Genomic DNA, 27,727 nt, shown 5'->3' with positions numbered 1-27,727 from the left:
CCAAGTGCACCCACTCATACCTAGGATTATTTTGCTCTGAGGGCTTCTGCTGCACAGTTTCCTCACTGTCAGTGACCTCTTTAAGTTCACCTCATTATAAAGTGAAAATACACCATCCAAAGTGGAACAGTATAACTCAGTGTAAGTAATTAACCGTGTAATTGCATCTCACACTTCAACAGGAATCTTCCTTGTGATGCATGTCACAGTAAAATACTTGATCTGATTCCACCCAGTAGTTACTTGCAATCAGATGAAATTTCAGCTATATCTCAGCCAATCACTTTGTATTTTGGTCAGTATCTGCAGTATAAATATTATCAATTCCCATCATAGAATGATTAAGGTTGAAAAAGACCTCCAAGATCATGTCCAACTTCTGACAATCACCATGTCAAACTAGATCATGGCACTAAGTGCCACATCCAGTTGTTTCCTGAACACTTCCAGGGTCAGTGACTCCACTGCCTCCCTGGGCAGCCTGTTCCAAGGCTTAACCACCCTTCCAGTGAAGAAATTCTTCCTAATATTCAACATGACCCTCTCCTGGTGCAGTTTGAGGCCACGTCCTCTTGGACATAAGCAACCATATCTTTGGTTGCCTGTGAGGAGAGGCCAACCCCACCTGGCTGCAGCCTCCTTTCAGAGAGTTGTAGAGAGTGGTAAGGTCCCCTCTGAGGCTCCTTTTCTCCAAGCTAAACACTCCCAGCTCCTTCAGCCACTCCTCATATGACATACTCTCTAGACCCTTCACCAGGTCCCCTATCCTACTCTGGATTCAGTCCAGAGCCTCAATGTTCTTCCTGAATTGCAGGACCTAGAGCTGGACACAGTACTTGAGATGTAGCCTCACCAGTGCAGGAGGACAATCTCATTCCCCTTAGTTTTTGTCTTCTGACATGCCATATAGAGTGATTATAACATTTATTGCTTCAAATTTCTCTTTTTCCCCCAACCTCAGCAGCCCATCCTCTTGTTCAATGGATTTTAGTTTTGACTGGAGACACAGCTCACCTCTGAAAAATACAAGGCAGTTGATACATGACCTTGTTCATCAAGTTCATGACATAATTCCTGTGACGAGCAATGAGGAATCTCATCTTGTTATATAAAATACTACATGCAAAAGAACCCAAGAAGAACAGGACAAACAACTCCCCGAGGAAGTTATGGATTGCAATCAGTAAACAAATGCATCATTAGCTGGTCAACCATTTCATTGTTTGCATGACAGAATAAGACATGCTTACTGCAAACCTGGGTAACGAATCTGGGAAAAAAAAAAGAACACCCAACTCACTGGCAGAAGAAAAAAAACTACTCTTTTGCAGAGTCACTAACTCAAAATGGAATAATTAAAACTCCCACTTCAGAAGCTGCCACTTTGAAGTGGAACTGCAGATCTCTATTTGCATATTAGGAATGCTTGTGTCAATTTCCATGCTCCATCTGGGCGAGAGATTGCAGATGAGGATGACAAGGCTCTGAATTAGGACAAATCAAGTGGATGCAGACTCATGAAAACCTGCAGAGATAATTATCAGTCTCAAGATGATGTAATTAGTATATTAGCATGGTTTCCTCCTTTAGCAGTAAATACATTTTAACAATATGTAATGTCTTTATGTCTGCTATTTAATATGTCAGCCTTGCTTAAACTCCTTTGCATCCTTCTCTTTGGTCTGTCACACTGTTGTAACTCCCTACTTTGTTGCAGACAGCTAACTAAATGCACAGAAAGACTATGTTGTCGCAAAGATGCAAAACCGTAGTCTGAAGCTTTAGAGATCTGGCTATCCAAAGCAATCCCCTCCCTAAATTAGACATTCAGACCTTGTACAAAATAGATAGAGAAAGTCACTGTCAAAAAACAGGAATCACAAAAGCCAGCTATTGAGGCAGACGTCCAACACACAGGGAGTTCTATTCCTCTAATAGCAATGGGTGCCTCCTCCACAAACCCTTTCCTTTAGTCAGTTGCTTAAGCCAGACAAATCCTTCCTCATAAACAATGATGAGAGAAATCCACATACTATCAGATTTAATATCTCAGTGGTTAAAACAGTCATCAGTAAGGTGAGTGACCCGTTTTCAAATCTCTGCTCATCCCATATTAGTTGTCCTAGCCCATAGGCTATTGGGTATTCAGGGGTAAGACATCTCGATCTCTCCTGTTTGAAGTTGTTCCACTTTGTATAACTAATTAAAAGATAATTGTAGCGAGTATTTGAACCTGACTCTCCCACATCCCAGGTTATTGCCTAACCATTCAGCTGTGGATTCAGTTTCTCATTTTGTTTCTTACATCATGTAAGCACTTTTGAAAATCCTGCTCTCTGTATTTTACATACAAATATTTACAGAGCAGAAAGTTATTTTCATTTCAGAATTACCACTACAAATATCATTCTTCTCCTATGCAATCCCAGCTCTCTTTCTCAGTGGTGAAAACTAGGTGGTTTTTTTTTGTTTGGTGGTGGCAGGTGTTCTTTTTCCAACCCTTTCTCAGCATACAACCCTGTTGTGCAAGTACAAAACCAACTTCTTCTGTGGTTCTTAACTTTGATTCTTTGCCTGAAGAAGGCAATGAGAAGCCTCAAGCAGTATTCATAGATAGCTGAATAAAAGGATATTGATATTTCACAATGATTGATGATCACTCCTTGGAGTCTAAAAATATTGTATGCACTGCAGCAAGCACATGAGGTGATGAGCAGCTCTCTGCCCTAAAGAGCTCACGGAGTAAATGATGGAGCTGGCACAAAAGCAAAGACACGGTATCAACCACACATCAGGAGAAACACAGATTACAAATCCAGCATAATGATGCACAAGTGAAAGCTTGCAAGGTGTTTCAAAATAAGGAGAGCCTGGCAAAACAGGCATTTGTTCAAGGAATATAAGGGCATTGTAAGCTGATTAGAGAAAGACATCAGACTAGGGAAAAAGTACTTCAAGAGGTAGTGCATATGACAAAGTAATTCAAGGAAGGCTGTTCAAGTGGTCTACACAAGCAATGCATGTGTACATTTATTTTACAGTTATCCCAGTATGAAACTTGCAGATCCTTTTTATTTCAGCTTACATGTCCTCTAAGAGGATTAAAAAAAACAACAAAATAAAGTACAATCTTATTAAAAAAAAAAAAAAAACAAAACCAAAAAACACAAATACTTACGAGAAAAGCAAGACTGCAAAGAACACTGATATAACTGTTTTAATTCTGTTACTGGCAAAACCTCCCCCATAAACAAAGCCTGAGTTTCAAAATGTGAAGTAAATATAGTCTGAGATGAGGGAAAACTTTAGAAATGTTGGGTGAACACTGAGTTAGGAAAAACTAAGACTGTAACACCTATTGTGAAATGTTAAATGCAACATTACACAGCAAGCAGATGAAGAACTGATTAAAAAAAAATAAAAAAATTTGGCTGTGCAAAGACATACTGGCTCATATATGCTTTCCCAAAATGTTTCTGCAATACAGTATCCTGTTAGTTTTCAGGTCACTGGAATTCTTCCCCGTAGCAGAGGCTTGTGGTGATATAGGCACAAACTCCTAGAACAAAATGTTAGTCTTTTACAATGTTTAATTTTTGTAGAGACTTAAACATTTAAATATGCCATTACAAAATTAAATGACTCAGTATAGATGTAATTCAGATGTACCAAAATGTATTAGTCATTCAATAAAAGAGGCACTGAGGATTTACTAAAAATACTTTACAGAACAAAATAACAACATATATTTACTTTACTGAATGGTTGTTGTGAGAAGCACATAAAACTAAATCCTGGATAAACCGCCCTAATTTGCCTACCCTGAAATTAGGAGTTCTAGTTCTTGATCTGAACTAGCACAGCTAATTCACATCCATCTTCGAACCCGTGTTTTGAACAGCAGAGTAAGAGAAGCAATGTGTGATATGATCCCAAGGCAAACAAACTGGGCAGGAACTCACTAACCAGCAGCAGGGAACTCCCTGCCAGGAGGGAGTGTCACCAGGGACAGAGTTAACCTCCATCAGCTTCTTATTCATCTAGAGGAGATGGTGTTCCTTAGGGAACACTACCAATAAGGAGCCCTGCCATCAGGGCACAAAACCAGAAGCAATGCACTTAATATGCCAGATGGATTGCAGGATTTCTTGTAAAAGAAATCCCAGAGATGTCACCAAGAGAAGCTGCTCCCAAAGAGTGTTGAACACAGCACACGTCACCAGTGGCCACTGCTGCGGTCTTCCTGGTACTTTGACAACTCCTTGGAAGTGATGAGGGTACATTCTGCCATCCAGACCTTGGACTGCTCAGCTGTCCAGTGCTCCTCCCAGAGCAGGCAGCCATGAAGCCATGCTCAGGTCAAATCACTGCTCTGCTCAGTGAGGAGCAGCCAAGAGGAGCCAGTGGGCTTCACTTCATGGGTGCTCAGGAGAGCAGTAGGATCCTTAAAAAAAATTCTCCAAGTTATAAACTTAAGCACAATTGGGGAATTACAGATGTCTGCCAGAAATACTACACAGGAGAGAAGGAACAGTCCAGAAGGTTCTCAAAGTGTGTGGAAGAGAATTTCCTGACAAAACTGTGAGGGAGCCAACAAGGGAAGGCACCTGCTGGACTTGCTGTTGTGAATAGAGAGGGACTTGTGGGTGACATCACAGCTATCCTGGGCATGGGGATCACATGACATGGTGACAAAGGATAAAGAAAAGGCAGAGATATTTAATAATGCCTTTGCTTCCGTCTTCAATAGTTAGACTGTTTTTCCTCAGGGGACCCAGCCCTCTGAGCTGAAAGAGAGGGACAACGAGCACAATGAAGCCCCCATAATCCAAGAGCAATTGGTCAGTTACCTGCTACAGCACTTTGACACACACAAGTCCATGGGGCCAGATGGGATCCACCCAAGAGTACAGGGGGAGCTGCTGGAAGAGCTAACCAAGCCGCTCGCAATGATTTATCAGCAGTCATGGCTCAATGGGGAGGTCTCAGGTGACTGGAAGGGAATCAGTGTAACGCCCATCTACAAGAAAAGCAAGAAAGAAGATCTGGGGAGCTACAGGCTTGTCAGCCTAACTTCAGTGCCAGAGAAGGTTACAGAGCAGATCACCTTGAGTGCCAACATGTGGCACATACAGGACAACCAAGGGATCAGGCTCAGACAACATGGGTTTGTGGTGAATGCAGTTAAATCCAGCTGGCAGCTGCTCACAAGTGGTGTTATCCAGGGCTTGGTATTGAGGCCAGGCCCATGTAATATCTTTATCAATGATCTGGGTGAGGGGATCAAGGGCACCCTCAGTCAGTTTGCAAATTAATGTTGACACTGAAGTGCTGGTGCATGTCCAAAGAAGGGCAACAAAGCTGCTGGTGGGCTGGGAGTGTTTAGCCTGGAGAAAAGGAGGCTCAGAGGGGACCTTATTGCTCTCTCCCTGAAAGAAGGTTGTAGCCAGATGAGGTATGGTCTCTTCTCCCAAGTAACAAGCGACAGGAGAAGACAAAACAGCATGAAGTTGCTCCAGGGAAGGTTTACATTGGATATTAGGAAAAATTTCTTCACCAAAAACGTTATCAAGCATTGGAACAGGCTGCCCACGGAAGTGGTTGAGTCACTGTTCCTGGAGGTATTTAGAAGACATGTAGATGTGGTACATATGAGTTAGGGGTGGAGTAAGCAGTGTGAGGTTTATGACTGGACTCCAAGCTCTTAAGGGTATTTTCCAACCTTAATGATTCTATGATTCTATTCTATGGTTCCAGGCAGAAAGGTATGACAGAAGGACCAAGAAGCAGATAAAAACTTGCCTTGTTTGGAAGTTGGAATCCCACGACTTCAGGTAACAGGAATACAGCTCTGCTTCCTTTTCCAGCTGTGCCTAGCTAACAGTTTCAGAAACAGCTGGAGTGTTTGGGGATAAAATTCTGAGGGGATATCTCAAGTCTTTGGACTAGTACTAAAGAAAGCATTGGTGTTAGTGGCTTACAATGCTTCCTCAGTGAAGCAAAAGAATCCATCCCTACTATCCATGTGAGTCTGCTGCTGGCCTACATCCTGGATCACCGATGCTGCAGACAAACTGCCAACACTCACCCAGCCTCCAAATTCTACCTCTTGCTGCCATCCCCTGTGGGAGAGAAGTAACACAGCCAAGGGAAACCTTGAGCAGCTCAAATGGAAGAAAGAGCTCAGAGCAAATACGAGATAGCAGAAATCCCAGCGCTGCTCTCCTCAACCCTTGCAGTCCATGGAGAGGCCTGGCCAGCAGATATAACCAGCAGACTGATGTCTGCACAGCTGCTGTCAGCAGCAAGACTTTGGTTCCTTTGACTACAATGTCCCATTAAATGCAAATGAACTGTTAAGAAGATATTAAAGCCACCTGACAAAAATAGTTCTGTGATGAGATTACAGTTCTAGTGAGGATGACTTTAAACTAAATTCATTGAACAATGGGGCATTTGCCCAGAGGTAAAGAAAGGAAGGATAAAGTCTGTGTAAGAAAAGGGCACTCAGAAAAGTTACGCATTTCTGCTTGGAGGGAGAGCGTGCACAGGTTAACCTTGGGTGTCTGGGTACTAACGCACAGAGCTTGGCCTACAAACAAGAACAACTGGAAGTCTATGCACAGTCAGAGTGTTCTGATGCCATCGGGATCATGAAGATTCCATGACTGGAAGAGTATCATGAAGGCTATTCACAGAGAAAATGGAGAAGAATGGCAGTTGCACTTTCTTACAAAGCATCTCCTTGTCTATGCTGAGATCCAGTGTGAAACCAGAGACTTTTCTGACAGAAAACTCCTGGTCAAAAGCAAAGGCAAAAGAAACATGAGCCATGTTCAAGGGGATGATGAACTGGATAATGCTGTATACAAAGAACGAACAAAAGCAACCCAGTTACCAGACTTGGTCCTCATTAGAGCCACATGGCATTGTGCAAACAATCCAGGGTATTTCTAGACCAGATGGGTGATAACTTTTTTATGCAAATGCCAGAGAGGACAAACAAAGGTAATATCCTATGTGACCTCTGTACACAAACATGGAAGAAAAGTGGCAAATGTGGTCACAGATAGTAGCTTGGGAGCAGTGACCACAAGCTGATTGTATTCAGGATCCAGAAGACTGGTAAGATAAGGAGAAGAAACAGGACTAAGGATTTTATGCAAATGGTCTTTGGACTACACAGGACATGGCTCCTGGGACATTGAAGCAACAAGTGCCATATCTTAGCTGATACATTTTTGTAGAAAACTTACTGCCAACTGAGGAACTAATAATAATCCTATTTTACAAGACTGGCATTTCAGTAGAAGACTCACTGACTAAGCAAGGAGCTTCTTAATGAACTGTAATGCAAAATGGAAGCATACAGCAAATAAAAAAAAAGAGTACAAAACCACTACTTTGGCACTTAGGAACAACACTGAGAAAATGAAAGCACATTCAGAATGAAAACAAGTGATGGATGTAAATAGTGGCAAGACAGAGCTGTGTAAATTCAGAGGCAATGTGAGGATGTTGCTGAATGGAGGAGATAACCCAGTGGTTGTGCAGATGAAAAAGGCTGCCTCCATCTTCACAGGCAAAGATTACTCCTAGATTTCCAGATGTACCAGGATGGTTTGAGAAGAAACATTTTAGAGCAAGTTAGGAATGAGTTAGAACAGCTGATGTATTCAAATCTATGTGGACAGACACAAATAATCTGAAAGTGCTGAAAGAATCAGCTGATGTGTCACTAGATCTGCCTCTCATCTCTAAAAAAACATGATCATTGAGGCAGACCCCCTTTCTCCCTGAAAACTGGAGAAAGGCTAGCACTGTGCCTGGCTTTAGCAAAGACATACGAAAGGCAACTACAGGCCACTTAGCCTACCCCCAGCCCCTGGAAGGATTACATACCACATCCTTCAGGAATCTACCTCCAAACATGCAGAGAACAAAAAGGTAATCAGCCACAATCAGCACGGACTCACAAAGGGCAGTTAATGCTTGATGAAACTGATGATTGCTTCCTGTGATGAACTGACCTAAAATGCAGATGTGGGGAGAGTGGTGGATGTAATCAAATGGTCTGTTGGGTATACTGAAAACTACTGGGCCAGCCAGCTCAGAGGGTAATGCTCACAGCAAACACCAGTTTGCCATCCAACTGGTAGCCTGTACCAAGAGGTGTATTGTAGTGGTGAACAGAAGAGCTGAACAAGTTCAATATCCTCACCAAAGGCCTGTATGATGAAACCAAATGCACTCAGCAATCTTCTAGGCATAGCTAACCCAGCAGCATTTGAAATATCAAGCAGTAGACCTTCAATCAAGAAGGACCTTGAGGAAAATCAGAACTGGTAATGCCAAGTTCAAGAAGAAGAGTTCTACAGTTTTTCTAGGGGCAGGATAACCCCAGGCATCAATAGATGCTAGGGACTGACTGGCTCTGTAGCAGCTCTGCTATGGTAGATGCAAAGTAAAATTTCAGGAAAGGTTTTCACTGCTCATTAGCAAATTGGATTCAGATACATTTGGAGCAGCATGGCCAGCAGGACAACAGAAGTTATTCTTCCCCTCTATGAAGCATTGATTAGGCAATAGGTGAAATACTGCATCCCATATCAGGCTTCCCAGTTCAAGAGGCATTTGGAGAAACCCAAATCTGGGAAGGGACCATGGGTTCATGACTGACAGAAGCTGAAGAAGCTGGGGTTTTTTATACCCATAAACATGAGGCTAAGAGAGGCAAAAAAACTATCTGAAGAAGATATCTTGGTGGAGCCAAGCTTTCCTCAAGTAATGAAAACACACATAAAATTGTGAGGTTTTTTTCTGACAGTGCTATGAACTTAATGTTTTCTTTTTTAGGAAGTAAGACATGCTTTGTTGTCTCTTATCCAGTATCTCCAGTACTATGGAGCCCATAATCACAACTTAGTTGACCAAATTTAAATATCCCAGTTGGATCACATATCTATTTTATGACACTGTTGATGGCAATTTAAAAGGCATTTTTATATTCACCAATCCAGGAATCTCAAGGACTGATCTTAAAATTTTCAAATTATGATCTATCAAAGTAGTTTAAAAACCTATATTGTATTTTACTTAACCATCCAGGAAAACATTTTATCCCATTTGGTGTGGTTGAGATCAGAGCAGGTATCTCAGCTGAAATTTCATCAAGTTTAGAAGAAGGGGTCCTAGCAGGTACTCACCCAGAGGTGTAGTTCTCCTCCTCCCATCAGTACAACAAAAAGATTTGTTATTTAGAATAAGTTATTAAGGGGTTTTTTGGGCATTAAGGGAGAAAACTGGCTGCAAGACAAGGATCTAGCTGAAGATTCCTCCCTTTTTTGGTCCAAGTGGGTGTAGCTCTGCAAACTTCAAGTTGGATTTTATCTGCTAGTACCTAATTATTAAATGGTTTATGTGGTTTTACATTATATGGATTTGAAATGAGCTTTCAGATTAAGAATTTTTCAATTATGTAACAATGCCCAGAGCAGGAGTTGTTCATTTACTTATTTTTTAAATCATCAAATATATAAGTAAGAACAGAGAGATAAATTATTAGATATCCTGAAAACCTTCCAAATATTAAAATTATGGAGGTGGAAGGTCGTTTTGAGATGTAATAATATTCCAAAATAGGTTTGAAATACAGCATCAATGTCATTTATCTAAAGCTCCATAGCCATTTAACATAAATTTCAGAGCGCATTAGTGCTTGTGGAGACTGGGTTTTCTATGCAGTTTATTTTCTGCTTCTTTCAGATATGGTACTTCATATTAAAGACCCATCCAGCATATTCTCTTCCCTTTAACAACAGCAGAAGAAAAAAGCTGGAGTAGGAATCTAATGACCACCAAATAGAAAGATCTCTCTGTTTCTCACCATATTCTTTCCCTACAACTAACAACTCGTAGTTTAGGGATTTACCAAGACCGTGACTGTATTTGAATCTTTGCATCTAACAGCTGTCAAGGATTTTTTCTTCTATTAATTTGTCCAGTAGCTTTTGGAATTCATTAATGATTTTAGTCTCCATAACATCCTGTGGCAACTAATTCCACAATGTAATTATTCACTGTGTAAAAAGTTACTTCCTTTTGTTGATTTAAAACCTGCTGCTGGATAATTTCATTACATGGCTCTTTATGTGACACATGGTGAACAAACACTTCTGTTCCATCCCTGACTACACACTGCTATTATAGTCACCTCTAACCTGAATTAACTGACAGTTTCTCCTTGAGCATAAGCCATACCTGTAATCCTGTATAGGTGCTTTTTGCTTTAGCTAGATTTTCCCCTTACCATAAAACAATCTCTCACTATTAAAAATTTACCAGGTAAATAACTGCTGAAAAGAACTAGTATAAGAAGGGACTAACAGAAGGAGTTTGGGTCTGAGTTTTGTGGGGCTTGGAAATGGCCAAGTGTAAACTCACGCTGAACTGTAACCATTACAACTACAGTGACCTGTGCTGTGCACATAAACCTGGTTGATAGGATTTGTCTGATATTTGTTTATAAGCCTGACTGACGAAGGTGGCCAGGCATCTGCCAACCTAACTGATTGATTAAGGAGGATGACTCGCTAAACTCAGGTCGAATTAGTCCACAGAGAGTTGGCAGAGACACATATGACATACAGAGACACACTGATGGACCAGCTCTGTGCACATGCAACTGATGGGCCAGATTCTCCTAAAATACTATTCAGCAATATTTCCATGTGCTCTGTCAGGCTGTATCTGCCAAGAGATACAAAGCACTGCTGTTAGTGGGAGAAAAGGCAACAGTGCTGAGTCTTCTCCAAGGGCAGGGACCAACCAACAACAGCCAACTCCGGGTTACGCCAAAAGGTAAGAAAGAGATTCCAAAGCCTAAACAGGATGAAAGAGGGGAAGCAAGAGAAAAGGCAGAGAAGCTGCCCAGCAATTTGAACACCAGCATTCCATTGAGAGGAGATGGTGGAGATGGCTCATTGTTGGCGAAATTTAGCAGAGAGCAGTGGGGAAAGGTGGGGTTGTTTTGTGAGGACGAAGGGCATACAGTGGGATTGTTAATAGCTTCTCCAGAAACTTCTTTCAAGAGACGGTTTTACTGAACTGGACCAAACTGCCTCTAGCACAGCCCAGCCTTTACCTGCATCCCTTGATCACCTCCAACTAAGCATAAAAATATCCATGGAGAAACATTTCATTTACAGCCCACACTTTGTAATACAACAATTATCACACCCCACAAAACCACACCCTGTGTGTTTTCCCTTACAGAGTTGCCATCTTCCCAGCAACTGTTGTAAACTCACCGCTGCATCCAAGCCCTCACTATCCAATCCTCTCCCCACACAACAGGGGAAAAAACAGCATCATAACAGCTTTGAACAGTGGATGAGCACGCAGCTGAACAAACCCTGTGAATTGTTCACCCAGAAGCAGTGGCAATGCAGTGAGGCACTAACATTTGAAGAGTGCCAGAAGAGTTAAGAGTAGCAACATCACCGAGCTTTTAATTTCTCTGGTTTTGTAGAATTTATCAGGTGTGGTATGTGTGAGTACATGTAAACATGGGAACTTTACATTCTATGAGGAAGTCTGGAGCGCATCTGATGTACACACTTATTTTCTTAAGTCTTCTGAGATATTTTTTCATTTACTGTTAGTGTTAACACACAAGTCTAAGGACAAAAGAAATACTTCAGCTGGTGAAATCAGCTTGCTCAAGCTATGCACGTAGCTCAGATGAAAAAGATGAGAGCCCAGAAATTAGCTCAACTTGCCAACCCTTATTATCAAGCACACTGTTTGTAACACACAGTAGGTTATCAACAATGGGGCCACATTGGGGAGATACTGTGACATCTGGTATTGATTTCTGGCAGGATTCAGGTAATTTTTGAATCCTCTTCTTCAAACTGGAAAGATAATAAAATGTATACATACTACTAGGCAGATTTTTTAATTTTTTAAAATTTCAGTAGGCACTGGGATGGGCATAGTTACATACTGCAGCACATCACAAACACAAAGAAGTCATGCTGCTGCTTTGAAATCACTAGCTTCCCTCAACAGGAGCAATGTGGAATATGAGAAAGAAAAACAATTTGACATTTGCAGCACAGGTTGAGCACATGTGTCAAAAACTGAGAAACCCATTATTCAATTTAATGAAATAAATGTCAAAAAGCTACTCTTAAGTCTCAGCATCAAAAAATAAAGCAAAGAAATGCTCTCCATTTTAACAAAAGCCCTAAATACACAGTTCTGTAAAAGTGAAAACATTCACTATGAAACCATACTACAAAGTTGTACGACTCTGGTCTATTCTAAATAGCATGCAGTAAGTTGCATGCACACTCCTGTTTACACCCAGTAATGAACAGCTCAGCACGAAAAAGCCCCAAATAATATAATTCATGAGGAAGCTAGGAATGAGAGTTGCAGCTCCTACCACTAACTCCTTCTTAGCTTAAATTTTTTAACAAAAGGAAAATTCATGGAAATAGCAACCACCAAAAAAAAAGGTGTGATCTAGTTATTGCTGTAAGCAATGTATCTGTGATTCATTATAAATCTGCTAAGAATTTTGCTGAGGGAAAATCTGGGTAACTGAGTATTTTTATTGATAAGATCAGTTAAAAAAATACTAGGAGAAAAGTAAATGTTTTTAAACTAGTGACTTAACATTTAAAATTTTGGAGAACGAATTTGAAAGTATCCAACATATACATATAATTTCTGGAAACAATTACAATAATTAAAACAATACTCAACCTTTGGAGGGAGACATTTTATGGACGGCATTCCAGAAACTGCCTCCCTACTGACACTGATCAACTTGGGTGTGTTCAATTAACAGGAGAAACTAATTTAAAGCAAAACCTCCTGCTGCTGAGAATCATCCAGGATTTAACACTCAACCTTCACCCCCTGGCTCCAAGGATTTAAATCCTTGACTGTCAGCAGGAGCTTTCTAGATGAGATGATTAATTTGAAATACTATTTTCACATACTGAGCAACTGAAACTACAACGCCAGGGTTTCCAGCAATAAATTTCATCTACCAAAATAAAAATCCATTATTTGAGATTAAGATAACTTTTTAATCTGGCTATTGTACCTCAACACCTACTAGTTTCATTACATTTCAAAATTTTATCTTCTTTCTATAGGCTAGGCTAAACCAGACAGAGTTAACTCACATTGACTCTGAAATGCAGACACTGCCTAGAAAAGTAAGGATACAAATCACAGAGATTTTTAGTTGATTTTTAGTTGCTCTATGTGTGACCTTCAGGAATTTCAGAAAAAGTTCAAAAGACTGCCAACTGCAATCCTCAGTGTTAAAATAAAATCATTAAAAGTTGAATTCAAATAGCTTTGAATTCTTCAAGTACAAAAAAATATACATCTCTTACAGTGATATGGGATGCTCTCCACATGACTGAGATCGTGGTTGAGTGAGACAGTAAATTCAGTTTCAGGATGCCTATGAGATCAAAACCACCACAGCTGTGTGACACACCAACTGAGTGTAACCCACACTGCCAATTCTAATTTTGCACAGTTAAGCTCCATCAGGTAGTGTCTGTCCTGCAGCCATAATACAGCCAGCATAAACAGTATCATGTGATCTGGCTTAAGATGAGCATGTGCTACAAGGTGATCTGGAACTGCACAAACGCAGCATTAATAAACACAGGACCACAGCCCAAAGTACACAGTGAAACAATTTGTCAAGGTCAACCACACAAGCTACTAGTAGACCTGAAAATAGCATCCAGTCCTCCTTAATCGCAGGCTAGTTTGCTACCTACTGGGCAGTACTGCTGCCCAACATAGCAAACACACTTTTCAAATTACAATGTGGTTCTCAGAACTTCCCTGGCACATTTGTTCTTAATCCTATCCCTGCTGCCACCATATCTACAGAGGTCTCAGTTCCACATGATGGCCCTAGGTCCAGAACCAGCTGTGGCCCCTGCTGCCCCACTCCTACCCACACAAGCCAAGGGCCCATTTCAGCAACTACAATGTTGACACTGCAAATATTTAGGAAAATGTTGAGCTTGGCCAATGTAAGCAACCACAGTGAAGTCAAACAAACCTATGTCCATATGCAAGAGTTTCCAGGGTTTACTCTCTAAAAAGCAGGACACATTTTTATGCTTGCTAGAACACACTAAGACACACTACTGAGGATGTGCTATATAACCTACATAAAATGAAACGCTATTCCTACTTCTTTATATGCTACTCACTAAAAAAAATATTTTAATTGCAGCTCACCAAATGTTGACTGACATATTACTGTAGAGAACTACACACATAGATCACTAATTCTCAGAAAATAAAAAAGCGGCTTCAATCAAATGCTTAGCCCAACACATACAGAGACACAGAAAAAAGTAAAGCAAATGTTACAAAGTAAATATTAGAAAAGTGTTGAAATGCATCTTTGTCCCAGTTTCTGCAGGAAGCAGAGAACTTGCCTACAACAGTGCCATATTATTTGAATTACTGTTTGGAGATGGCAGTAGGACAGGGCAAGAAATACATAATTGATTAGAAATTGTATGAAAGAAACTGTACTTGAAGAAACTTTAAAATATTTTAAAAACTCCATAGCTAGCTAATGCTAGAAATAAGCTTGCCTATAAAAGTTTCAGTAAGTCCTGAGGCATTATATATTTATATAGATACAGAGGCATAATTATAGAGTCACATATTGTTTTCCTCTACTATCCTGCCCAAGTCATTATAAGGATTTCATCCAATGCCCACATTTTGCTTATTCTGTAAGATGAATGATCAGTCTCAAGTGGCTTCATTAGTAGATAGCAAGTAAACAAGAACTGAAGAGGAATTCCAATTAGAATTCAAGGTACCAAAATAAGAGCCAAGAGGAGATCCATTGTTAAAAAAAAACCTCTAAAGATGAAGCAAGTTCTCAAAAAATCTTCAGACATTGGCATTGGTACAACATCTTTTACCACAGTTTTAACTTGTTGCTGCTGATGGTGCACTTCAGTATGCTCTGAGTGCATTTCAAGATAGAATTGCTTGCTTTTACAATTAGAGAGTCAGGATAAATGCAGCAAAATACTACAAGAGTTCTTTTATTCTCTCTGCCAGCCCAAGAAAAGATATATCCATTCCACTAAACCCATTTTTCTGGCACTTCACCAAGACCTTCCTGAGCAATTTCTGTGCAGCAGAGGACCTTTTTGATAAAAAGAAGGTCCCAAAATTTTCATGGCTAACAGACAATATTTCAGAATCAAGAAACACTGATGTCAGAGGAAATGCTCTGAACTCAGTTGTACAGTGAAGGTCACAGTTGCAGATATGGATATCATCAGTGGATTTTGCCCTAAAACATGCTATCATGACAGTGTAGCAAGAGGGAAAAAGAAGAGCAAAGTGCTTATTAAGAAAGTGTCAGCACCAAACAAGGTTGTTTGTTCCATGAAACTAGAAAGCTCCATGTCAAGAATTGTTTCACTGACAACACTGTAATGAGTATCACAGTGCCAGTCACTGTCAGAGAGTCCTGAATCAGCTAAAACATGTGACTCCCTTGGGATTCAGTCTTCCTGGTACTTATCTCTACAGAAAACTAAGTGACAAACTGATTTTTAAGCATAGCCCTGTCTCTAACAGGCAGCAGCAGCCACTGACGACCCTGCTGGCACTTGCCACATACACTGAAATCAGTCATCACATTAGTTCTGCTGCCATAGCTGTGCCAATGAAGATGGGAGCTGGCTGGAACCACATCCTCTGCTTCACCTTACTGCTCCTTCAAAGACCACACTGCAAATGGAGCTACCACAGCAGAAGTGTTTTGTTGCTTTAGTTTGCTTTTCAAAAGCGACAACTTGGACATATTGGTAGAACCTTCTCCAACAGGACTTCTGGCCTACAAAGTTATGCTGGCAGAGGCTGGTTAACAACGGTGTTACGTCCCTTTCATTTTTATGAGACCAAGGAAGACCATCCAAGTCCCTACAGCATTATACTATGAGTTTTAAGTGAGGAAACTAGAATTCTGCTACACGGGTTGCAAATCAGAGACCATGAACTGTAAAGTAGTTTTAAAACAGGATTCTTTACGGTTCTGCATAGGCTTTTAGATCACTCACAAGCTGCACACTTGGAATACAACCTACATCACTGAAAGGAATTATCCCTCTGCAGGATTACAACCTACACAGTTTGCCACTAAGAAAACAGACCCCAATACTAAGTAATCTGCTCTAAATTACTGACCTGTTGGACAAACATCACCTCTTATTCACATTCCAAGGACCTTGCTAATCTAAAGGGAAGAACCATTATCAAAAATACAAAACAATTTTAAGGGTAGTTCCTATATATCCTGTAGAGACAAAATCATTCTTGTAAAAATAACATGGTGCATCCCTCACCTTTGCAAAGGAAGAATGAACGCTTGACAAGATGTGAAGTCACACAGGCATAAAAGACCAACACATCCAGACCTCAAATCCTCTCAAGACATTCACTTACATCAGTTGCATGTAGTAGTTTTGCAGATAAAACCCAACAAAGAACATTTTAATTTCACTTCCTGGGTTCAAACTATAATTAACTTTGAATTAAATCACAATTATAATTGCTCAAATCAGTCTCCATGCAGCATAATCAGAACACAGATGTCAGCAGCCACCGACAGTGATAGATATGATTCACCAAGAACAATGTGGGAAAGCTCTAGCAGAAAGGATAAAACCCAAGCACCAATGCAACATCTAGTATTTCCATCTTTTCTTCAGATCAACACCACCTCCTTCCTAGCACTCTTTCAACCAGTCTATTCCCAATATGTCTACATGATCTCAAGACTTTCCAAGCCCATGTCCTTTACCTTTTCATCTGCCTCTCCTCATTCTGAGTGCTTCCTTCTCTTGTTTTTTTTCTTAAAATATGTCTCCTTTGTGTTTCTTCCACCTTGCTAAGGTTTGGGCTTGATTCTGTCACAGTGCTCAGGTTTAGCAAAAGGCAGACAAAGTGATGTTTGGCAAAGAAATAACTTGTAAAAGGAAGCACTAAGCAATCCTTGCCAGAGACGCCATTACCACAACAATTTCCTGTCACCTGCAAAAGAAACAAAATAGTCCATCTTCTCTTTCCCTAAAGGAGAAGAAAAGAGAGGTGGGAATAATGTGCCTTTAACAGTTAGTTTTGCCTTCCTTGTTCTCTAGTTTGATCTACAATACACTGTAATTCATTTTATCTAGAGAAGTCCGGGAACTTCAGAAAAATTTACCCCAGCTTTTACAGTCTCAAAGAAACCAAATGCTTAAAAAGCTGAGAGAGTGGTCAGTCTACCACCACCATCCCTGCTAAGCCAGAGAGCAGAGTAGAAGTGAGAGAGCACTTCTGTTGAAATTAAGTACCATGAGACAGTACAGGAAAACTAAACCTGCAGAAACCAAGAGCCATGACCCAAGAAGCAAGAAGAGGAGGACACAATAAATCAAACTACAATGCCAAGTACAACTTTGCTTGAACATTGTGTTCATTAAGTAAATTCAGTATAACACCTGTCTGTAGGGTACAACCATGCCCTGCTCACATAAGCCACTTCCTCAGAGAGCACTCACAGTAAAACAAATGTGCACTGAGTCTTACATGTAGACAAAAAAATGCAAAGCCAATGACTACACAGTTAGGTTGTTACATATATGGGAAATGCCAATTTTTTATAGTTCACAGTCTATAAAAATGAGCACCTGGCATATTGAAGATGTGTTAGCTTTATGGATTCACCACCTAGAACCCATCCTCTGCACAAACATGAAATAAAATCAAGTATCTAGACTCTGTGTGTGAATTGTCTTCCTACACACTGGGTGAAAGAATCTGTATTTAGGACAACACAATATGCTGGCATTCTGGCCACTTGAGAACTCTGTCAGAGTAGGGAACACATGAGCCTGGGTTCCAATCATTTGGGTCCATTTCAAGAGCACAGAAAAATTCTGCAAGAGATACTGCAGCTCCATCAGTCTTTCATATGTACAAAATGATTTGTACATACAAATATACAAAAATAAGAGTGCTGTCTAGACTTTGCATGGTAAGGATCTGAATATTGGCTAATTTCTTTTAAAAATACCCATCAAAAATGAAAGAAGAAGCAGCAACAGAAGTCCAGTCATTACACAGGTACAAGAAAATCCAGTGGCACAGGGAGTTTCCACAGACAGAGGATTTCCCACAGCCTATTGTTGGAAACACTGTGATTCAATTGCTCACTTCTTGCTCAACAGGCTGCTGATTCAACCAGAAGAGGATGCTGGTATGTCTCACCTTCTGCATTCCACCTACTGCAGCTTAAATCAACAAAAAAACTGGCTTTGAGAAAACATGTGACGATACCTCATGCTAGTTTCAAGTTATTTACATTACAATCCTTTGGTTGTACAATATCACCTTTCTGTCAATGCCATTTAAAGATACACATAATGAAATAATATATCAGGAATTTTAACTGCTGCTGTCTCTTATCTTGCTAAATTCCAGATGGCTATTTCACTAGAAGCAGCTGGTTAGAAGGTGAAACACAGACCATAATATGCTTTCAGATTCACTCCTGTATGAGGAAACTAAAGACCAGAAAAATCATCAACATACAAACTTATAAAATAATCAGATAAAATGTGTTTTACAGCTGGAGACAAATCCTGTCTGTGAAGAACAGTCTGCTTGTGAAAATTAATGACCTGCTGCAACTCCCCAGAGAAAGCCCTCAGGTAAGGAACTCAGATGGAACCAGGGAGCAAGTCAGTGGAGGCTATTTTAAACCCAAGCTATTCTACAGCTACTTCCAGGTGCAGCCCTAAATTCAGCAACAGTATCTGTTTCCCAGAAACAGATTTTAAGCTGTCTCTGACAGGTAACTGGAGATGGGCAGTGCAACCCCAGAGGCATGGCATGCAACTAGCCTCCAAAATAAAGTATGAGCTGTTATTTTTCAGAGAACAGATTGTTCTACAGCAGAAGTTATATACATTTCTTTCTCATACTCATAGAGTTTTGCTCGGGATGCTGGCAGGGGAAAGGACAAACCATTCCCTAGAGTGAAGTAGGAAGCAGAGACAGGAGAAGTGTGGCTAGAGGCTAACAGATTAGCCATTACCAAATTTATAATCCATGTAGACTCTAAAACATGTTAAATATCTTGGAGCTGCATTTTTAACACCTTAGGACTGAAATAACAGGAAATGAGCTTGTTTTAATGACACATAGAAGCTACATTAGAGAGAAAAAAAGAGGGGGGAAGGAAAACTAACCCTTCCAGGTGTATTTTTTTTTTTGCACACCACACAGATATGCACACAACAGATACTGCTGAATTCAATCATAGAAATCACAAATGTATCACTGCTCTGCCGAAACCAACAAAAATACCTTCACTTCAGTGAAGCAGCTGCACCTGTGCTCCACTGAAAATATCAGGAGCATCTGAAGTAAACAGGACTTGAGTGTTTTGTTGGCAAAGGCACAGACTTGCTCTTTATAGTCCTAAACTTGAAAAAAATGCTGATAAATGGAAATAATGAAAGAAGTTTAAAAGTCATTGTTTAAAATTACTTGAAATTCTTATCATAACAATAACATATCAACTACTAATTGGCTTATAATCAAAATATAAACCAACTGTGTTTTGCTCAAGTCTGGATACATCTCATTAGTCTCTAACGATGAGGACTGTGTTACAATTTACTAGGAAAGCTTTAAAAATCATGAATAGTCCAAATAAAAGGAAAAAGTTCTGAACCATCCAATATAAACTAGGAGGTCTGCAATTATGGTGATATCTGAAATGAAATGTATATTTAAATACTAGATGGGGAACAGTGCCTATATCTATTGCTGTCCAACATTTGCTGATGTAAGCATAGTTTTGAACTCCTTTTAAACGTGTATATTTAATTATCTGAATCAAGATTTTTCAGTTAGGCATCTGATCAGATGATTTCAAAAAAATTCAAGGAAAACTTTTCTAAAAGAGAAAAAACATGTAGGCATCTCAACAGAACCAGTGGGAAATGCATTGCTTTGCTCTCCTTGTACTGCTTTTAAAAGAACAAAAAGCAATAGCAAGGCGGGTTTAACTGAAAAGCTCCACTACCTTAATATTTTGAAACACAGACTTCCCACCTTGTAGGGAAATCAGGGAAGTGCTTTTGCTATTTCTGGAGAAACCCATAGAAAACCGACAGCGAGAAGTCTGCGCAGACACGCACTGCTCGGGGAGTTGAGTTCTCCCGACGCGCCCCGAAACTGAGCTTCGGCCCTGGACCGACCCCTTCCCGGCCCGGCTCTGCCGCCGCGCGGTCCCGCCGGGCCGGGAACGCGCCAAGCCCGGGACGGGAACGCGCCGAGCCCGGGACGGGAACGCGCCCAACCCTGGGACGGGAACGCGCCCAACCCTGGGACGGGAACGCGCCGAGCCCGGGACGGGAACGCGCCCAACCCTGGGACGGGAACGCGCCGAGCCCGGGACGGGAACGCGCCCAACCCAGGGACGGGAACGCGCCGAGCCCGGGACGGGCAGCGCGCGGGCGTGGTGCCCCCTGGCGGCCTCTGGCAGCGCCGCCGCCGCCGCGCCCGGAGTTTGTCCGTCCTTTGTCCGTCCTTTGTCCGGGGGCAGAGCGAGGCCCTGGTTCATAGAGCGAACAATCTGCCAGCTCACCCTGTACACGCAGCAGCCAGGTCAGGTGGCAGGAAGGCAGTGGGAAAGGAAGCAGGCTTTGAAACCTCGGTTCTCTGCAGCCACAGCCATCAGTTTGTTCCTCAAATCAACTGCCGCACTTCATCTTCGACAATACAGAGGCGGTATCACCTGAGAGTAGGGTATCTTAACTACAGTGTCCTCAATCCTTCCCAAAGCACTACCCATATTCCTAACGCTGCAGGTTTGGTGGGGAGAAGTTAAAAACTCTGCCACCTTGTTGGAAGCTGGGAAAAAAAAGTTAAGGGTTGCACTGGCAACTTCAGTATTTTATACCTGCTGAAGAGCTGTCTTTGCAATTGTGCATTGTTTAAATGTAACATTTGTGCCTTTTAAAAGATAATATTTAAATAAGGGTATGTTTTAATAGCTTAATGAAAAGAGATAATTTACCTGATTTATGGTTTCTTCAAATGCTTTGATATAATGATTAAGTTCTCTGTCCATTGTAGCATATTCTAACATGACTTTTTCCATATTGTTAACATCTTCTTCATCATCTGCAAAATAAAATATGTGGAACGTGGGTGACCAATTGTATTATTTTCAGGCAGCAGTTTTTCTTCACAAATTTTTTATTTTCAAGTATTCATGCTGTGAATATCTAATGCATTTGTAAGTCTCAGCAGGTGTTTTCAAGCTACTCAAACATACGCTTTTTTCCTCATATTGCAACTGTAATCTTTGACATTTCTTGGGTAACTTGAACAAACAGCTTACTCAGAAAGACACTTCCCTGGTTTCATGTGAACAAGAGAGAATATGTGTAATTTCATCTACCAACACCTAGTCATTAGGCAATCAGGATATTTTCTGCAAAAGTTGTATTTCATGACTCATCACATTGCCTCAGAAATAGTCAGAAGAAACTTAAATGCCCTCACAGTACAGTATAGTTCACAGCTATAATTAGACCTCTTATCCCCAATAAACACAGCTACAGGAAAATCAAAACAAAGCTAGCATTTTATAACACAGGAAATAATGGAAGAATGGATAGCATTTGTGATTCAAGCAGTAAAATTCTAATTGCCAGGGAAAATCAATTAACACAGGTCATGTGATTAGTAATTCATATCTACTTTTATTCTCTTCTGCACTCTTCCTAATTCTACTCCTTTCATCTCCACACCTCTGCTTTCCCATTCTAACGTTGCTGTGCATCTGCTTAGATAAGGACCCTGTGTAGATGCTACCAGGCTGAACAGCCACAGCTGTATGTATACTCCTGACACAGCTGCATGTACCACACCAAATGCTGCCAACTGCAGGAGGACAGCCAGTCACGAGCCCTGAATCCATGCAGGAAATCAGGAAGCTAGGAAACCTATGTTTCCACTTCTGCTACTCCCATTTCTTCCTATCCTCCAGTTTCCAGGTATAGAGAAAGCAGCTGGAAGCAGCTAGACTCTGTGAAAGAGCCCCAAAGTCTGCCATGCAGCATTAGGGGTTGTCATTTGATGGAGCATTCTTTAAAAGCACTTAAGTAGCCAATCTGTGCTGCTTTTAGGAAAAAAATTGTAGTACAGCTTTTCAAATTACTTTTTTTTTTTTTTTTTTTTTTTTTTTGTGAAGAAAGGAAAATTGTCTTCTGATCTGGCAAGCTGGCACATTGCTTAAGTTGCAAACTGTATTATTATGTTATGGACATAAAAACCTATCTCTGCAGAAAGCTGACACAACTGTATATGGCCATCAGTTTGGGAGCAAAATCTGAAACACATCGCTCAGAGAGAGAAACATCACGCCATATTGAAACAGCGATGGATCAAGGAGACAAAGGAAAAGTGCTAAGATATATTTACACAAAAGAAGTTACATAATAAGCTATGCTATTTTGTGAACATGACAATTACAGTCGTGACATTTCCCTTAATTATATATAGGCTTGGTATGTATCCATTTTTCATTAAGTAGATGAATGGATACTGCAGACAGAATCTTGGCATTTCTGCAACTTTCTTCTGGATAATCAGCATTTCCCTCTCCCCTTTCCCTTCCCTTCCACCCAGTTTCCATGTCCTATCTGGTAACTATGATCACACTATTTTTCCTTCCTGCTAGGAAGCATATGAAGTGCCTCCTTCAAGGCTGACACAAAGGACATTCCATGAATCACAGGAAAGGTTTGTGTAGCAAAAAACTGTCATTCTCCTCCCATGGCCAAAATGAATCATATTCAAAGAAACTACACTGGCCTAAATATTTTAAAAAAAATTTAGGGGAGAAGAAGTGCATTGTTAAATGCCAAGAGAGCTATACAAACGCTGTCATTCCTAATAGTATAAAAATAATTTCAGGTGAAGAATAATAATGTTGCATGCAACTTGAGAGATGGATTAAAATAAAGCTCAAAGAGGCAGAACACATCTCGGCAAGAGGGACATTATCTCCAAATACATCCTGCTCTACATTCTTCCTGTACTGACCATTCTACCCATCCACCACCCTACTTTAAGTCTCAACACTGTTCCCTGCTGTTTCCCTGATGCTGCTCCTTCACACGTTACACACATCCTGGGAAATTGCTGAACATGTCATTAACACACAATCACATCCTGCCCTTGGAGGCACTATGGATATACAGATACATCTGAAGGACTGTGTACAGGTCAGTTGTTGTCCATACCCTCATTCTGCTCACTGACAGATACTACAGTCCATTTTCTGTCTGAAGTTCAGTGCATAGGGTGCTGAGACCCAAGAGTAAATCTCCTGCGTTGTACCTAGACTCTTACCTCCCCATCTCTTAAACAAGATTTAAAAGAAAACTTACATTACAAGCCATTCTATTTGCCTTTTAAAAACTCTCATTGTTCTACATTACACACAGAATAACCTGCTGTGCAAGGTTCCTCTGCTTCCCCTTCCCCTGAAGAGCCAAGAGCATTTCTGCCCCTCCCTAGAAGGGAGCAGATGAAGGGCAGAGCTTGGGTGCGCATGATAAGAAACTGAGGGTGATGTATGGGGGTGTAAAGTTTTACAGCTCACCAAGGCAGGGATCCCAGCACTTTCAAGGTTTCTTTACAACAGACTCCACCATAGGCTAATCAGAACACACCATCTGACCTGATCTTACTAAGGAACAAGAAATTAGAAAAGACTTTTCTCTCCTCAACACCATCCCACAACTCATTCTCACAAATCCCACCAACCACTGGTTTAGCAGCACTACAGCATCAAAAAATAATTAAAATGTAATAATTACATCAGGCTTTTGAAATATTCAAAAGGCATTGTCTGTTATTCATTCTGTAAGCCCTGCTGCTGCTTTTGTTTCATACGTGAGGGTGACAGCGAAGATCCATGGTAAAGGCACTGACCACTGATCCATTCAAGGCACTGACTCTCTTCCAGCAGACCATGAGCACACTGACTGCTGACTCCAGCCAGACTCCAGCTACAAAGCCAGACAACTCTCCAAAGTACTCAAATCTTGCACTCTGCAGACCAACAACCTAGCTTAACACCAAAATCAAACACTTTGCAAGTGCTGGATGAGTGCCTTTCTATTATCTAATCAAAAGTTATCCTAATCTTATTTCTAATTCATATCTAAGGAATGCATTCCAAACTGTCTGCATATGCTTTTAGCTACTGCCACAAAATACCATTGAAGTGCATATTGTAGTCTCCTTGTTATCTAGGCTAAATATGTTGAGTTTAGTAAGCATTTCTTCACAAGTCATTTCCCTCACCACTCAGAGATTGTACATTTTGCAATATTACATTTTTTACTCACAGAAAGCCCAGTTCAAGGCCATAATTTCATTTTCAAAGGCCCATGTGCATCATGTTAAAATTAGCTGGCAGAATATGCAGTTTGCAATTATGAATTCCAGCTCGTACAACTTTATGATCTCTTATTATAATGGAAACAGGGATATTATTCTGAAAAGTTTCCCTAAATATTAAAGAACAAAATTGCATAAAGTGACTAGCAAGCATTCAATTTCTCACTTCTGAAGAGACCAATCACGCTTAGGTGCCTTAATGCTGATTAAAACCATAATCAGTCAGGACTAAGTTATGTATCATGAACACACAGTGTTAAAACAGAAGTTGCAACAACAGAGTCCAGTCAGCACTGATTTAATATAGTAACACTCATCTAAAATTTATCCAAAACTTGCATTTCCTAACATCTGAGTTCATATTTCCTTTAGTTTCCTGTATACATCCACAAGTTAGCAGAATTTCTGAAGATTTTTCACAACTACCTCTTTCTGTGCAAAAGTTACCACATCAGTATTTGTTATTTAGGATATTACAGCTGTGTTGCAGCCAGTGCACACCAATCTAAATAAGCATTTGCTTCCATTGCAGACTATCTTAAACACAAAATAGCCTGGAATATCATGAAATTGCAGGAAGGCTCCAAACTTACAAATACAAATGTACTTAAATGCTTAAGCACAGACAATGTGGATTAAGATGAATACATACATACTTTCATGTATTTATAGTACTGGCTAGAAAAAGTCAAAATTTCAATGTAAAGAAAGCAGGACATGTCACTTCTACCTCTGGCACAACGTATTAGTTTGTTTTGAAATTCAAGGCTACATGCCGATTTTCCCATGATTCAAGGCAGAAGAGGAATGGTATACCATTGCCTGGAAATTTTGACAGCAGGTTTCAGACTTTTAAAATGCTTGTAACACAAACACCCATCACTTGAGCCATTAGCAACAGTGGTAGTAGGCAGTTGTCTTCATATGCCCCAGCAGCAGATAAAATACACACTTTGCCAGCAGGTTTCAAGTTACTGCTGACAGCAGAGGAACACAAGCTCTCTGACACCCTGATTTAGTTCCATCTTTTAGAGGAAAAAAATACAGTCCCAATTCAAGATAAACTAAGTATTTTAGCTGTCATTTTTAGTAAGCCCTTCATTTACAGATCCAAAACTGTTAAGACTACCCTCTGCACCCCCAGTTCTACTGGGTCTACTCAAAACTATTGATAATTCAAGTTGGACAGTAGATCTTGAAAAAAAGATTGTGGGTTGGTTAAGAGAACAGATTGACACTTGGAGAAGACAGTAGTGGTGCTCAGCAGTGAGAGGACACAAACCTATGTAGGAGAGCACTGTCTCATCTTCCCCCTCTGTCTACACAGGAGTGAAGCTTGCCACAGCGCTCCAGACTATACAGACCAAGTGAACTTAAGCAGGAGACTTGTTGCTTTTGCAGCACTGAGGGTACATGGTCACTTTTTCTCCTGCAGATACATGCATAGCTCCTCAGAAAACTTTCATCAAAGATTTCTTTCAAAATCTCATTTCCCTGACCTGAAACATACTTTACTTGTTAGGCTGCAGAAAGAGCAGCCTACAGAAAATTCTAAACAGAAATACAGAAAATTCTAAACTAAAGGAAATGAGAAGCCATAGAAAGGAACAGCAAAAAGATGGAGAAAATCAAACTCATCTCCTGAATGCAGGTTTCTTCATATAGAGAAATGGTTGAAAGTAGAATACCCAAAAAATCTCCATGGAGCTGTCTGGATAGGGCACTAACCACTGTAATTCGTAAGAGAAGAAAAATTACTGCTGATAAGAGGAGCAACAACCATACAGGGAATGTCAACTGGTGGAGTAAAGGGGAATGTGGGGCAGTAATTGCAAAATTTCCCTCCACGTAACAGTCAGAAGTTATTTTCTGCTGAAGCTAGTAATAATGAAATCTCAAACTTGTCAGGAAATGCCTTCACTAAGCTGTAGAGTATTTGAAGCCGTATTTCCCCCACTGTCCCCTAACAAAGCCACTCTTTCTGCATAGAAAGTTTGTACACACACATAGTTAGAGACTGAGCGTGCATGACTTTAGAGACCAATACTTCCACCTACATACCAGACTCACAAAATGAAATTACATGAGTGACAGAAAGAGCAACCTAGGCTGGATGGGTGGGCTGGCTTGAGCAGGGGATTGGGCAAGATGACTTCCAGGGGTCCCTTCCAACCTCAGCCATTCTGGGTTTCCATTACATTCTTCAATATTCAAAAACCTCATCTCTAAGCAATTTTTCTGGAAGATGGTTTAATTGAGTTCAAGTTCAAGCCCTCTCAAGGAAAGAAGGAATTGGAATGTGAGTTTCCAGTATTCTACCAAAGAAAAAATCCAAGTAGAAGAAGCAAAACTGAGAGGAGAGTGTGAGGCAGGACTAGCAGTACTTGTAAAGGACTGACTAGCACAGAGAACAAGAACACAGGTAGCACCAGAACTATCACTTCTGAGTGATTTTTAGCGTTTCATCTTATTTTCTATTTGGCTTCTGTTAAGAAACTGCAAATTAAACTGCAATACTTGAATTTAGGTCAAGCATCTTCCTGTTCCTGAGTAAAGTCTTCTAAGGTTGTATTTTAGAAAAGAAAGGGCTGTGCTTTTTAGTCTGGATTTAAACATTTGCTTTATCCACCAAGTAATGGGAAAAAAAAATTAAGGGAGTAGCAAATTGTAGGGGGGGGGGGGGGGGACACATCCTAAATCAATTTATTTGCCGAGAAGAAGGTAAAGGAACCACACCTGTGTATTTTCAAAGTAAGCACAAGGCTTAGGTTATCTTCTCAAAGAAATCTGACCACTCTCTCATAAAGTAAATGAAACACCACCCCAGTGTTTTCCTAAATATATATATATATATATATTTACAATATATATAAAATACATACACACTCACATATCACTCTCTTCCCAGTGGATTTTAACATATGATGAAACTAAGGCTGAAAACAACATTTACAACTAATTTTAATGGGAAAGAATTTTCCTATGACTACAAAACGTTTTTTGCCTCTGGAAGCATGGACATGTCTGCACCACACAATAGAGCCTGGTTCAGTGCCCTGAGCTGCTGCTGACCTTGCCTTCTTCAGAATGAGAGATGTGAGGGCTGGGAATACTTAAAAATAAGAGGTTTAGTGCTGTCCTTCTTCTACCCAATTTATCCTCTCAGAAC

General features: G+C 40.5%; 1 protein-coding gene across 1 annotated transcript in view; it reads right to left on the bottom strand.

Moving 5' to 3' along the window:
• NSMCE2 (NSE2 (MMS21) homolog, SMC5-SMC6 complex SUMO ligase) overlaps positions 1-27,727 on the bottom strand; it is a 127,092-nt gene that overhangs the window by 79,097 nt on the left and 20,268 nt on the right. The window contains exon 3 of the mRNA XM_038162782.1: positions 21,158-21,264. Within this exon, the coding sequence (XP_038018710.1) occupies positions 21,158-21,264 (107 nt within the window). The remainder of the gene's footprint in view (positions 1-21,157; positions 21,265-27,727) is intronic.

Source organism: Motacilla alba, chromosome 2 (genome assembly GCF_015832195.1).
Source record: "Motacilla alba alba isolate MOTALB_02 chromosome 2, Motacilla_alba_V1.0_pri, whole genome shotgun sequence".
Taxonomy (NCBI): domain Eukaryota; kingdom Metazoa; phylum Chordata; class Aves; order Passeriformes; family Motacillidae; genus Motacilla; species Motacilla alba.
Note: the sequence above shows the minus strand (reverse complement) of the source record. Positions and strands in the feature narration are given on the sequence as shown.